At 40.1% G+C, this 15,409-nt stretch overlaps 1 protein-coding gene across 1 annotated transcript; it reads right to left on the bottom strand.

Moving 5' to 3' along the window:
* Positions 1-5,049: 5,049 nt before the first annotated feature.
* LOC306980547 (uncharacterized protein) lies at positions 5,050-15,112 on the bottom strand. The gene is made up of 7 exons (XM_079579980.1): positions 14,760-15,112; positions 13,011-13,110; positions 10,320-10,409; positions 10,120-10,194; positions 7,763-7,833; positions 5,530-5,695; positions 5,050-5,443 (listed from the first exon to the last, which is right to left on the bottom strand). Exons 2-7 carry the CDS (start codon positions 13,092-13,094, stop codon positions 5,246-5,248), a joined length of 684 nt encoding a protein of 227 aa, XP_079436106.1. The 5' UTR covers positions 13,095-13,110; positions 14,760-15,112; the 3' UTR covers positions 5,050-5,245.
* Between the last annotated feature and the right edge of the window lie 297 nt (positions 15,113-15,409).

The raw sequence follows: 15,409 nt of genomic DNA, 5'->3' as shown, positions 1-15,409 counted from the left end.
ACAATATATAGAGGCGTCCATAGTATTTCCTTTGAAGTGATGTCCCGCGTGGAATTCTCATGTGACTGAATGTTTGTCCATATATTTAACCAGGCAGCCTTCAATGTGACACTATATGCTCCTAAATCAGAGCTATGGAAACATTGACACTATCAGAGCAAGTATGTTGACACTTAAATACTATCTGGATACAGTTGATAATGCCATACGAGAAAAGTGAAACAAGTGTCTTGCTCACAGACCAGTGCAGTTGGGATTACTACATTAAAGTAATCCAATTCTGATTACTGATTACTCCTTCAAAAAGTAATCTAGTTGCTTATTTCATTACGCTACTATTTCATAATTTAATCTATTTAGATTTGAATGATGAAATAAAAAATTTAAATAAAATAAAAATATTTTACCTCTTAACCCCCACATGAATCAAGCACATTTTCTCCAGTTTAGCGTTACCCAAATGTAAAAGCTAAAATAAAAAAGGGTCTAAAGAGCGACAAAAGCAACAATAAGATTTAATAAAATAACGATGAAAACACACAACTAAAGAGTGAGGAAAAAGTGACAAAAAATTAGACGAAAAAGTGATGAGAACACGACAAAAAAGCAATTTAAAAAGATGAGAACGTGCCGGAAAAGCAGCAATAACACAACAAAAAAAGTGACAGAAACAGTGATGAAAAAGCGACCAAAAAATCAACAGGAATACCACAATAGAGCGACAAAAAGGTGACCAAAACATGTCAAAAAAGCCAGACGAAAACAGTTTTGTAGGCCTTAGCTTTCAAATGAGGCGTTACACTGGCCTAGGGGCTGTAAACTCCAGTTGAGAAGCTTTAAATTTGGGTAAAGCTGAACGGGAGAAAATGTGCTCGGTTCAGGTGAGAGTTAAGAGGTTAAAAGGTGGATTAAATTTACTAGTGTTGAAAAATATCGAGCTCAGGGAATGTCTTTGTCCAATGCCAAAGGACAGTTTAAAGAGACTAGATGCAAGTTGGTCATTTTATGCTCACTACTGCCACCTCAGGTCATACGTGTAACTGCAATTTCTATATTAAGCTCGTGCATGACGGCACTTTTGACCCAAATGAACACCTTTTTGAGTGACAGTGCGGGATTTTAGAGGCAGTTGTGGTGAACAGGTCTGGGCTGGAACATACAGTATAGGGGGAGGAAAATACATAATTTTAACATTTTTAAACTCCGCATAGTCCCTTTAAGTTTTGTCAACCAGAATTGTTAAAGCAAACATAAGTCTCCATAAGGGCTTTTGTCTTTCTAATTGGGGAAGCTTTACTTAAAACGTACATGGGGTTAAGCAAAATAAGCAGCCTAGACCTCTCAGTCACAAATTATAAGGATGTTGATGGTCTATTGTGTCTAGTATGGGTTGGACCCGAAAATTAACTACCACTACTACTACAACAAAAAAAAAAGATCAAGCCAATTTTTGTCTTTTTGCAGTCGAGAATGTCTTGGTTCCCATAGAAATGACAATGGACCACAATATTCTTTGGTTTTAGACGAGATCAACTCAAAACAATGTCTGTATTTCCATCCATTTCTGTTGTTTCCAAGATTTATGACCTTTTATGAATAAAAGTACTACATTTTTCAGCTGTCAAAAAGTAATTACCAGTTTTGCAATTGCAATCCATTACTATTACAGCTACAGCAGAGGACTTTGATCATGAACTACTAGCAAATGAAAATGATCAAACACAAAATACCAGGAATCTCCTCTAATATTGTACAGCCCTGGCCTCATCCAACATGTATAACTCTGTAACTTAGTGCAATGAGGAAGAGGAGCGTTTATCCCACTCAGGTTAGTCGGTCTGCAGCGGCCAAAAGCGCACGTGTCTACTTCATATTATACATCGCATGCCGCAGGGAACGCTATCTGACCTCCCTGCGCTATTGCTTATTAAAGTGGGCCATGCTCTATTTATACTGTATAGGAAGGACCCAGCTATCAAATATATCTAGGTGATGACAGTGCCAAAGGAGACATATATAGACGTTCTTTCTAAGTGAGACGCAAGGAGGTGGGTAGAGTATCCAAAGTATTCAACAAAGAGTGGCTGGCCCTTAATGTATAGCTTCAACCTCACTACATTCACACAGTTTTGAGCAGTTCTGTTTAGTTATCTGTTTCTTCTTCTATGGTGTCAGCATTTTAACCTCTTAACCCCCGCCTGAACCGAGCGTTTGACTTAACACAAATCATTCTTGGAAAAAAAAGCATCAAAATAGTGACGAAAACGAAAAGAAAACAAGGATAAAAAAATAAAAAAAACGCTATTAAAAAGTGACAAAAAAAATGACGAAAATGCAGCAAAAAAAAGTGATAAAAGCTCAACAAAAGGAAAGTTGTTTGTTTAGATCAGTTTTGCAGGTCTTAGCTTTCAAATGAGGCGTGACAAATGGCCTATAGGCTGCGAGCGCTCCGGTCCAGATGCTTTTAGATTTGGGTAAAGCCGAATTGGAGAAAATACACTCAGTTAAGGCTGGAGTTAAGAGGTTAAAGCCTATAATACAACACTATATCGGCTCAAACTGTTTATCACGTCGTGCCGAAGCTGTAAACCATGGCGTGAACTGAAACTGAAGGAGGAGCCCCAGTCAAGTCTTCACCAGCTCTGGTTCATTGTTGCTATGTAATGTTTATTTTCAAGCCCCATATGCATGATATCTCCACTTTAAGACGCCCAAAAACCATACGGATGTGTACACAGATGGCTGGGAATGGGTAAAATAAAAGTAAAACTACAGCTGAAGCAAATTTATCCAGAGTAATACAGCTAATACCTTAAGTAAAAAGTCACTCTAGAAAGTAAATAATGCTACTAAAATGTAAATGTTCAAGTCATTTGTTCAGTTAAAAGCATAAATGAATGGATGAGAGTTAAGAATAATTACATGGACGAAACTCTGGTATTAAAGCTGCACTATGCAACTTTTCATGTGAAATTAAAGTTGCTATTTGTGCGTATTTGACCTTGTAGTGACCCAGCTGTTGTATGATGGTCAGCATGGCGTCTTTACTTTCCATCACGGTGGACTCAAGGTCGCTCAAGGATCAATTGTTCTTGAATGTTTTCACCACTCACGGAGCCTCTCACCAGAAAACCTACAAAAAAATGTATCCTGGAGCGTTGTAGAGACCACCATTATGGTAAGTAAAGGCACCTTGCTGACCACTCATGCAGCCAGTGGGTCACTACAAGGTCAAATACGCACAAATAAATTAAATAAATTAAAAGTATGAATAGTCCTATGTTAAGATTAATAGATTTTCACTTCATACAATGGAAAAAGTGGTTTTACAGCTAAAACTTTGTCAAAATAACATAAGTCAAAGTAAAAATGATGGTGTATTAAATTGCAGAAGTTAAATCCAAAAGTTACTCACAGAATCATACCAACTCACTACTACCCACCTCCGTATTTAGAAACATATAAATTGCATAGTTGGAACAGCATCTTTGTTTTTTTTTTGTTTCCATCTGAGCCTGTGTATACGACATGTGAGTTTACCTGCCGTGCACTCGCGGCACTCGAGCTCCTGATCAGAGGAGAAAGCGACGACTTAGAGGCGGCTATTTTTACGAAACGTGGGGGTGACGGCGGCGGGAGCTGAGATGTTTCATAAGAATAGACTGTGAATGTCACTGATTGCTTATAATGGCGAGTGCTTCAGAAAGTGGCAGGGTTCCCACGCAGACTGGAGAAAATGTAAAGTAGGTGCACTTCATTTCCATACCTGTGTGCAGCCAAAACACCCGTCCAAGGCTGCACGATTTTGGGGGGAAAATACTGACTTACATACTTTTTTCAGGGGCAATTTTTCGGATAATTGCTATTAGATTTGTAAGTTATGTTTAAGACTCAAGATTAAGCTCCAGAGCAGATTTTAAAGAAGTCCAGGAGCATCAACATTTGAGAAACGACTGAAACCTGTAGGAGAGTCATTTCAGAAAACGTTTGGTCTAAACTAGAGGTGTCCAAACAACAGCCTGCGGGCCAACTGTGACCCATGGCCCACTTTTATTTGGCCCGCTGCAAATTCTAGATTACATTTTTTTTTTTTTGCTTCAATTGACTTTTTATTGAATTTACTCACTTTGATACAATAGAGATGAAGTTATATATCTGACCTGTACTGAGTGCGGCCCAGTTGTTCTGTATGTATTCTGTATGTGGCCCTCAGTGAGAAAAGTCTGGACACCCCTGGTCTAAACAGTGTTGGGGTAACGTATTACAGAAGTTACAAAAATATATTCTTTTTTTCAGTAACTAAGGGATATAACATAATACTTACACAAAATATGGGAATATAGTAGTCATTACCAAACTGGTTGGACAGTGGTGTAAGATCTGCAGTTGTGTGTAACTAACGTCATCAAAACAAAACATGAGAGACTGGGGGAAAGAAAAGGAGAAGAAAATCTTCGTCTGCACTTTTGCTTGGTGGCGTTATTACTATTTTAAGTTTATATTTTGCCAACAGTAACTCAAAAGTAGCTCACAGTAACTCAGCTACATATTTAATGAAATAGAAACATACTACATGTTTTAAACTGTAACTACAAATATAGAATATTTTGCAGTTTTAAAGTAACTTTCCCAACACTGGGTCTAAACTACCGGATTAAAACAAAATCAACATCATTTTGTATTTGTACTAAAGTAACTGTAGTCTTTGGGATTTCGATTTGATTTCTAATAACTGAACCTTGATCAACTAATAAGTTCATGTTTTGCCTTCATGACCTTTTTTTTAAATTCTTAATCACTATGGCAATGGTTCTCCTGGTAAACTGTAAAAAAAAGCGAATGTTTTGAGCTGGTTTTATGATCAATATTGCTGTGAAACAAAACCAGGGATGCACTTCAGTGTCTCCTCTCGTCAAAAAGTAATGATAGCTTCATCATTTGTGGATTTTCTGTTTGTAGATTTCTTTTAAAACTGTGAATTGCTCATAGAAATATACAGTATAGGCCCCTGCTGTCCATCTCAGAATCTTCATCAGTTCTTAAATGTTACAGCATGGTAACAGAAGCCAAATGAGAGTTTAGAGTGAAAAGGAAGTGCATAGCCTCTACTGTATTGTTTAGAATAGGTCAATAGGTTTAGTTTAGTTTCTCCTGAATGCGTGAGAACCCCAGTCACACTAAAACTATATATTTTTTTTTCTATGAATGAACCTAATGTAGTCAAACAGAACGACTACATGTGTCGTCAAGCGCTGGTCCACGGTAGAATGTAGGACACGATGACGATGATGAGGGAGAGGGACAGCGGCAGGAACAGCAGGACGAGCAGAGGAAGAGGAAGTGACGTCCACCACAGCGAGCGCTTGGATCGCGGATCGCCGTGACCGTCTCCGTGAACATTCGGCTGGCAGATGATCAGCGGCCGCACCTGTGAGATACTCTCCTGGAAGAGAGGATTAAGGCTTTTATTGGCTTCTTTTTTTTCTTTTTTTTTTTGTTTTGTTTTCTGAATCAGTGCGTTCCCCTGACCTCGAGGATGGTGCGGTTGTGGGCGGGGCTGAGGCGCAGGTTCCAGCGGTGGCTCCTGTTGCTCCGCCCCCCGTCGTCCTCGCTCTCCGTCGTGTCCTGCCGCGCGATCCTCGGCCGCTTCCGACGGCGAGAGCTGATTCGCTGCAGGGACCCGGGCTCCTGCAGTCTGCACCAATCAGAGCACGGCAAGAGTCAACGAAGTGTGAGCGCAACATTAAAAAACCAAAGCACTCGCCTGTTAACTCTACCAGAAAATGACTCGTTTTTTGTAAATGACTTTCCCCGCCCCATAGAGCGCCTCTGATTATAATTATTTTCTCCTTGGAGGTTCAGGATGCCCTCCTCTTGTCCTGGACTTTAAACTTTGCAGTTTAGCTCTAGAGTATTGACCATATCACAGGAACAGAAACACCTGCATATCCAATGAATCGAGAAAGCAAATTGCAAGAGAGCAAACCTATTTTTAGAATAAATCCCAGAGGCGACGGAGGACGTCCCAAAGCGCATCCAAGTGTCTGCGGGCATAGGGGGTTGGTGAAACCTGACTTATGGGCACAATTAAAGGCACATGTTTTTTTGGCCAATTCAAAATAATTAGCAAGAAGTGGGAGCAAGGAAATGTGTCAGTTTTTTTGCCTTCTTCTGCGAAATGCATTTGTGGATTCTGTGTTGGATTCCACATTGTTTTTCTGGATACTGTTGTACATCTTTGCTGTGTTTTTGTGGCAGTTTACTGGATTTGTTTATTTTGAGAGTCCAAAATGATCCTGAAGAAAGCAGTTTTGAAGGTAAACAAACTGCTAGCTTATCAGCTAAACCCATTTGAGAACTACAAATTTCTTCTTCTGAGACACTGAAGAAGCACCAGGAGCCCCCCACACCTGAAGCACAGAGGAGTCACAAGAGGAGCTACAGGAAACAAGGACGGGACAAACAAGGAGATGGTGAAAGACTGCTGTTGAGCGGAGGGAGGAGGAAGGAGGAGGTGGAGCTGACCAGTGCAGGACACCACGCTCTGGGACAGGGACAAGCCCAGGAGCTGGTGCACCGTTTCAGAGGATCAAAGGAGACAGACGGCAGCCAGGTTTCTTCCGAGTGTGTAGTGCTTGTACATTGACAATAAAGCACTTACTGACTATATTTGACCCGTCCTTCATTGCCCCATAGCAGTGGTTCCCAAACCTTTTTCCCTTGAATCCCTCCTTGCACATGCTGTAATCAGGCCAAACCCCAGTACAAAATTGCTAATAAGTATTCAACAAATACTCCAATTAAACTGTAATTGTAGTATTTAATGCACCTGTAGTCCTTTCTCAATAATACAGGTGAAAGTCGGAAAATTTGAATATCGTTAAAAAGTGCATTGTTTTTTGTAATTCAGCTTGAACTGTGAAATGTGAAACTAATGTATGACAGACTCATTACATGTAAAGTTACATGTATATCCTTTATTTGTTAGAATTTTCATTATTATGGCTCAGCGTGTAAAACCCCCAAATTAAAAATCTCATAAAATTAGAATATTTTGAAAATGGACTGTAAGCCATAATCATAAAAAAGAAAACAAAGGCTTCACAAACAGTATGTCCCTTTGCATGTAATGAGTCTATTTCATATATTAGTTTCACATTTTAAGTTGAATTACACAAATAAATGAACGATATTAACATTTTCTGAGTTTCACCTGTATTTGATCCAGTGTTAATTTTGACAACATATTTTAATTTAATTTTAGTCTTAGTCTTTTGACGAAAATGTAATTCGATTTTAGTCTAGTTTTAGTCAAAAAAATATCTTATATTTTAGTCTAGTTTTAGTCGACTAAAATTGCAAGTAAATTTAGTCGACTAAATTTAAGACTAATTTAGTCGACTTTGCATTGATAATATTCATTATAATCATATTTAACATTGTTCCTTCCTGCTTCATGGAGCTGCTCCACATGAACAAAGCTCAGAGCTGATCTTTTGGCAGTGAATTTACATGATCTGAGGCTCTTTCATACTGTCAATAGAAGTTTGGATGATTTTAGTCTCTCATTTTTATTTTTATTTAGTCTTATTTTAGTCGACTAAAATATCTGGACATCTTAGTCATAGTTTTAGTCTCATGAAAAACTTTCCATTTAGTTTTAGTCCAATTTTAGTCGTCAAAAATAACACTTTGACTAAAATTAAGACTAAATATTTTAGTCAACAAAATTAACACTGATTTGATGAATAGTTTGCTCTACCTGCTGTCTGTGTCCTCGATGTCGGCGTCTGCATCGCTGTCGCCCTGAGGATCTGACAGGCCACACTCCTCCTGGAACAAGATTAAAGCCGATAAAGGGTCAAACACACACAGATTTAACATAGAATTACAATTTAGTATGTTTGATGCACAACAAATGTAAGGACAATATGAGCTTTATTGGACATATGTTTCGTAGTAATTATTCCATACGCCCTCATTTCTCCAGGATCAGACCGGTGCAAACAAGCCCACACTTAAACATGACTGTGACCTTTTCGGCTGCGGTCGAGAAATGAAGCAAGAATCGTTGAGTAATCAGTGTCATTTTAGGAGGTGATGTTCTGTTTAACCAAAATAGCCCCCTGTGAATCACGATTAGCTGTGGTTGTGGCAGCATGTGTTGTGGCCGGTGCGTCACCGTGTTTTAATCCTACTATTTAACTCCTCTGCACATGAGCAATAATATCAAGCACACTCGGTCATTTTACAGATACAAATGACTAAAATCATAATAATGCCATTAACTGGTGTGAGAATACGAGGAACATGACTGGTCCTTTGTGCGTTTGCTGTAAGATCTCGGAGGAAGTGATGGGAAAGCAAATTTTTGAAGTTCGATATATTGAAGCAGGAAAATATTGCGATAAAGCTTGAAAATGACTGTTGTAGTCGATATAGTAAATATTGTGACAGCCCAACATCCACCTCAATGTCTAGATATTGATTTTCACTTCAGTAAAGCATTTTTCCCCCCAGTCAAGTTAATTGAGATAAGATATAAATATAAGATTGACTTTTTTTCCTCCCCTTTTAACTCAGTTCAAACCTGTAGGAGAGATTTTTGGTAAATTCCCAGCGTTTCAATGTTTTTCGATGCAAAAGACTGATATTGTTATAGGACAGACATTACAACACTTAATAGCTCTTGAAAATCTTTGGTAATGGGTTGAAACTAAAAGTCACTCATCAAAACTGTTAAGACATGCAATATGAATAAGACTTAGGGCTGTCACGATAATTACTATATAAACTTATCGTTCTATAAATGATACATTTGGGCTCATGTACAGTATTTGCATTTTATGTCCCATTTTTTGAATGTAAATGTTTTTTTTTTCACCCTAAGTGGGCTGTGTTTCATTGTATTTTATGTTTACTGTGGGATATTTGAAGGTTATCCTCTTAACCCCGCCTTAACCAAGTGCATTTTATCTAGTTCAGCTTTACCTAAACCTAAGAGCTTACAGCCTATAGGCCAGAGTGATGCGTCATTTGAAAAACTGATAAAACTCATCCAAACAAATAAATTTAACATCTCTTTTTTGTTGTTTTCGACACTTTTTTTTTGTCACTTTTGTGTTTTTTTTGTCACTATTTTGTGTTTTTTGTCACTTTTTTTTTTTTTTTTTTGTCACTTTTCTGTTTTTTTTGTCACTTTTCTGTTTTTTTTTGTCACTTTTTTGTTTGTTTTTTTGGTCACTTTTCTGTTTTTTGTCACTATTTTGTGTTTTTTGTCACTTTTTTTTCACTTTTCTGTTTTTTTGTCACTTTTGTGTTTTTTTTTTCACTTTTCTGTTTTTTTGTCACTTTTCTGTTTTTTTGGTCACTTTTCTGTTTTTTTTGTCACTTTTCTGTTGCTCTTTTGTGGCTCTTTTGTTAGATTTTCAATGCTTTATGTATTTTTGTCATGTTTTTATCACTGTTTCATCTATTTTTTCCTCACATTTTTGTCTTTCTCATCCTTGTTCTCATCTCATTTTCGTCGCTATTTTGACCCTTTTTTCAAGAAGCTTTTAGATTCGGGTAAAGCCAAACTAGAGAAGTGTTCGGTTCAGGTGGGGGTTAGGAAGTGCTTTTCAAACAAAGCTTTACTGTCATTTTTAATCTTCATAGTTATAGTTTCTATGGCAATAAAAGATCTTCAACAACATCGTTTATCGCGATATTTTCATGCCTCGATATATCAAACCTGATCTGTTATCGTGACAGGCCTAACAAGACGACTTGTCATAGAACGAAACCACTAGTCATCAAAACACCCTCACATTGCTTCCACTAAACTCCACATTAACAAACTCTCTGATTTCCACCACTCGTTTATGAGGAGGCTCGTATTAACTGCCCCACAGATCCACAAATAGACTGATGTAACACAATAGCACCGTATCACATTTTAAACGGTAATGCTACAGTCGTGGAGATATGTCTTAAAGGGACGGTACAGTATTTTGGAAACGGGGTCAATTGAATACTTGAGGGAAGGATCGTTTTTAGTCTACAGTGGATAATCATCAGCCGGTTTGGAGAGAGAAAGCATCAGTACTTTCTGCCCCATCATCCATTCCAGAACATTACCTCTGTGCCGTATCCCTCCGAGTACCTGGTCACCATTTTTCTATTTTTTCCACAGTGTTCGCAAAGCAGTGTTTCCTGCAAATCCAAAAGACAGAGAGCTCTTAAAAAAGGCAGCCGGTTTATTGATGAGCAAGTGTTTTGTGTTCCTTTTATGTCCCTAAGTGTCTTGCCCAAGGACAAAACAATGACCGGGCACTTACCGGCGTGGGAGTATGTGCTTCTGAGTACAGTGTGCAGGGAGCAGCCTCGCACAGACAGGCTACCTCTGCCCCTCCACAGCTCGCCCCCATCTGAAACACAGAGATACATTCACGATACATTAGATCACATGAGAGAGGTCACTGGGTTTAATTCAATAAAGAATCTGGAGCGGCCGTCGTGTTTCTCCTTTTAGATACTTAGAATTGCACTTTCGTCGATTGCACAAGACACATTATTGGTGAAAAATCCTTGCATACTTTTTTTGCAGAATTGGTTTCAAGCCCTGTAGAGAGAAATAGTTGACAAAAGCATGATTTGTTTGCCTTGTCAGACTGAGCTACCCTCCTGCCATCAGTTTTTGTAGCCGATCATAAGTCAAGTTTTATATAAATGGAGAAATGAAGAAGGTTTTGCCCAGAGCTGACGTCGCCAAAAGTGAATTTGGCCAAAGCCATTCAACCTACTGCAAGTCCAGAGGCTTTGATTTACCGTGCCTGTGCTGTGATTGGGAGTGAAGGTGAATGTATAAGACCACACATTTTGCAGAACGTCATACATCTGTATAACGCTTAAAGGAACAGGCACCGTTTATCCATACTGAGATATGTTCTTACCTGAGCTACGAACCTGTCTGGTCTTTGTGCCCGTGGAAGAGCTTGGTCGCTTCTAGCTTCACCCCGTTTGGAGCCATAGGAATATACTGGGAGAGGCCAGATGCTAACAACGTTTATGGTCTTTTTGCGTGACTGAGGGCACGCACAAAGACCATGCAGGTACACATTAACTCGTCTAAGCTCAGGTAAGAACATATCTCAGTATGGAAAAACAGTGGCCTGTTCCTTTAACCTCTCATCCCCCACCTGAACTGAGCACATTTTCTCCAGCTCGGCTTTACCCGGATCTAAAAGCTGAAAATGCAACAACAAAGTGACAAAAAAGTGGTAAAAACATGACTGAAGAATGATGAAAACGCAACATAAAAGCCAAAAAAAAGCGACAAAAATGTGACAAAACAAAAATGTGAAAAAGAGACGAAAGCATAATTTATGCAGGTCTTAGCTTTCAAATGAGGTGTTACACTGGCGTATAGGCATCGTGAAGCTTTTAGATTTGGGATTTGGGAGAACATGCGCTTGGTTAAATGTATTTACAGTTAAAGGAACAAGCCACTGTTTTTCCATACTGAGATATGTTTTTACCTGAGCTTAGACGAGTTGATCCCTGTCTGGTCTTTGTGCGTGCGCTTAGTCACGCAAAACGACCAAAGCTGTTGTTAGCATTTGGCCTCTCCCAATGTATTCCTATAGCTCCAAACGGGGTTGAAGTTGGAAGCTACCAAGCTCTTCCACAGGCACAAAGACCAGACAGGTACACATCAACTCCTCTAAGCTCAGGTAAGAACATATCTCAGTCCTTTAAGTAACAAAGTCCCATCAACTACTGTCTGGGCCTTTGTGGATCACGACTCACGACCCTCAGAATTGAGAATAATAAAGATAAATGGTTTACATTTGTGTTGAGCTTGGAAAGATTCTCATTCACTCACTCACTGCACGCCACCGATCACTCAGCCACGGTGGGTGAAGTGTTTTGCCCAAGGACACAATGTTAGAGCAAGATTCAAAGGCGACAGCAGGAGCAAATGTTGACCTGATTTCAACAACAAGCAGCATCTGTTACTTATCTGATTCATCTTTACAATTCATCTCAGGTTTTTATTCTCTTCCACAGTTCAATTTATCTCAGTTTTCCTCAATGATTTACACTGTGTAGATACATAGTTGGCTTTGCATTTTTCAATAATATTAAAGGGCTCATGGGCCTGTGCTTTACTGCGAGTCCTGAGTCATGTAATCTGCTTTCTTGTACAGTTTATGCAGCAGAACGTTCATAATGGCTCAGGGACATTAGATACAATACAACATTAGTCAGAACTGCAGCAAAGTCAACCTTGGATCATCAATAGTGCATTGTATTGCACTGGGAGCTTCAACGCGGGACCTTCAGAAACTATTACACAATTTGAAGCAGCATTTACAGTAACTTTTGCTGTCGGCGAGCTGCAATGTCGAGCCAAAATGACATAAAAGCAAAAGTTGAAACTATGGATCATGAGTCCGCACTTGTGCCCTTAACCCCTCAACTCCCACCAGTTTGGCTTTACCTCAGTCCAAAAGCTTCTGGAAAAAAGCTGTGAAAATAGCAACAAAACTGAGACGAAAGCAATGATGAAGATGTGACAAAAAAGTGAGAAAACAATGACGAAAAAGTGATGAAAAGTTGATGAAAAAGTGGCAAAAATGTCACAAAATGTCAAAAGAAATTGACAAGAAATTGACTAAAATATTACAAAAAATGACAAAAATTTGATAAAAAAATGAAAACAAAAATGTGACAAAATGTGACAAAAAATGACAAAAATGTGACAAAATTTGACAAAAAAGGACAAAAAAAGTTGAAAGAGCTGAATACCCAACAAAAAAATGATGGAAAAAAAATCTGATGACGTGAGGAAAAAGATCCTCTCGGTTCAGGCGGGAGTTAAGAGGTTAATAAAGAACTGAATAAACAGGGCTAACTCGACTGGTTTAAAAATCTTAGCGTATTAAGTGCAGTCTTCAAAGCAATCCCCTTGTAGAGCCTTCATCGTCGGCTTTGCCCTGCAGTTGTGGTTTGGAAGTGCGTCTCACCTCACAGTCATTGTCGGACGTGTCTCCGGAGGAAAACAAACCGCGCGAGTCCGATTCCCTCCGCAGCATGACCCCTGACCTCATTCACACGCTCACACTCCTGCGGCAGAAACAAGGAGGAGATCACGTTCAGCAGTGGCTACAGACACACGGTTACTCATTACACTAGACATTATAGGAGGAGGAGTTCATGTTGGACGATGCTTTTATATAATGTTGCAGGTCATTTTTTGCTTGTCTCATAGTGAATAAAATGTAGTTTCTCTTGACAAAACAGAAAATAGACAACTGATCAGTGGTCCCCAAATCAGGCCCCTTAAAACTCTGATCTGGCCTTAGACAGTCCCGAGGAGGTCCCTATTTTTTCTTTCGTCATGCATAATGGACATGCTCCTTAGTCATGTTTATAAATGGCTACATGTTGATTAAAATGAACATTACAAGAGCTGCTTTGTGCCTGTTGAATAAAAATGGGCAAAAATCATCACCTTATAGCAGGGGTCCTCAGACTTTTTTTCTCTGGGGGCAACATTATTGTTCCTGACTGTGATGGGGGGCCGGACCGGGTTGGTTATAATATAGAATTGTATGACCCAGACCAAAATGCCTCTTTGTGAAGTGGAGATTACTCGTCCCCACGACTACATCCACAAGATCAACACTTGATTCAGGCTCATATTTGTTTCACTGTAGTGGTTTGCAAAAATAGTAATCAAGTCTTCACACTTTCTTTTGATTTCCATTTATTTTTATTTTCAAATAAAACATCATTATGTAATGTGACCAAAGTAATAACTTACTGTGTCACAAGTTTCTCAAAGTACTGTAGTCATAATTCATTCTCTCCACACTCTGCGGTGGTTAGCCTCATTTACCACGGGGCTATAATGTGTTATTCTGATCTCTTATCTAAGTGCCCTCTGCTGGACACCTGTGGAATTATTTTTTATTTATTCAAATTGCCCCCTAGTGGCTGGAATGAGTAAACTGTTTATTTAGTTAAAATATCCTAACTCCGCACAGGAATGGGCTAGAAACTTCCTTTTTTTTTTTGACATACTCTGGGATTTGTGCTTTACAAGTGGGGGGCCGGATTAAATCATCTTGTGGGCCGGATTTGGCCCGCGGGCCGTAGTTTGAGGACCCCTGCCTATAGGCTTAATACAACATTATTACATATGTCATACAATTGTTTGGCCCATATAACTGAGCCTAGGCACAGTGTACAGATTGCACTTATGTCTGTAATAGCCTATGGGAAGCTAGCACATCATAAAACTAGGCAGGATAGTTGAGAAAATGCGACAAAGCTATGAATATTCAGTTTAGGTCGAATTCGAGTCCACTTTTCCCCACAAACATCCGGGTTGTCTTTTTCTCATTCATGAGGTTTTGAACTTGCACGCACTGTCCTGTCCTCACGCGCTCTGCTGCTTCACCACTTGTTTGGGGATGTGTGTCGTCCATCCAACCCGCAGCTTTCCGCGCAGGCATCTTCGTAATGACAGCCCGTACAGCGCGGGGTCATGTCTTCCATCAACACAAAAAAACTGGCTTTAAAACATCTGGTTCTTCAGACGGTACGTGCGCACTGGCCGCGTTACGTAAGAGCCTACGACAGCCGACGCAACTTGTGACATTACGAGGGGATAAACATGAATGACGGCGCTGTCGTTTCGTATTTTGGACCCAGAGAAAGCGCCGGGGTTTTGGGAGAACGGTCAGAAAGTAGGAGCTGGAGCGCCTTACCTCAAAAGCATCCCGTCGGCGCGCAGGGGGCGTGCGTGAGAGGCGTCGCGGCGGCGGTGGCTTTGCGCGGACGGACAGCGGTGATGTACATTGTTGTGGATGTGAGGCATCGTAGCGAGCGGCGGGACGTGCACGAGCGCGACCGGAGACTGCGGCGGGCACGAGCAGGAGGAGAGGCGGGAGCGCGCAGCCGGACGCGCGTTCACGGTGTACAGTGAGGTGAAAAACAGGGTGAGAGGGAGGGCTTCCGTTTGAGCGCCGGTATAAAGGCAGGGAAAGAGAAAGTGCAAGTCAGGAAAACGTGAGGTTGAATGGACTTAACAATGTGACTGAAGGGGAAAAGATTGGCAGAAGCCCGTATGTAGCTGCTACATTTGGCCGACTGTGTTGTGCAATAGCCTATTGATTATTAAAGCAGGACTAAGTAACGTGTTTACCTTAATAAATCTTTTCCGTAGTCCCTGTGGGGGTAATACAAGTGTTTATGGGATGATTGGAGGGTCTTTCATCTCCCCCTGGTGTCTCTGGACAGAAAACCATGTTTGCAACTTGACTGCCACCGGTCCGGAGAAAGCAATACACACTAATGGAATCACGAAGAAGAAGCTAACATGCTAACGGGCAAAGCTAACTCCGGGCTAACGTCACTT

The sequence above is a fragment of the Gobius niger genome (assembly GCF_951799975.1).
Source record: "Gobius niger genome assembly, chromosome: 21".
NCBI lineage: Eukaryota > Metazoa > Chordata > Actinopteri > Gobiiformes > Gobiidae > Gobius > Gobius niger.
Note: the sequence above shows the minus strand (reverse complement) of the source record. Positions and strands in the feature narration are given on the sequence as shown.

Coding starts and splice junctions, on each gene's coding strand:
- LOC306980547 (XM_079579980.1), bottom strand. CDS start 13,094: ATGAGGTCAGGGGTCATGCTGCGGAGGGAATCGGACTCGCGCGGTTTG. Junction 10,410..13,010: donor CGTCCGACAATGACTGTGAG/GTGAGACGCACT, acceptor TCTGTGTTTCAG/ATGGGGGCGAGCTGTGGAGG. Junction 7,834..10,119: donor CGGAGGGATACGGCACAGAG/GTAATGTTCTGG, acceptor ATCTTGTTCCAG/GAGGAGTGTGGCCTGTCAGA.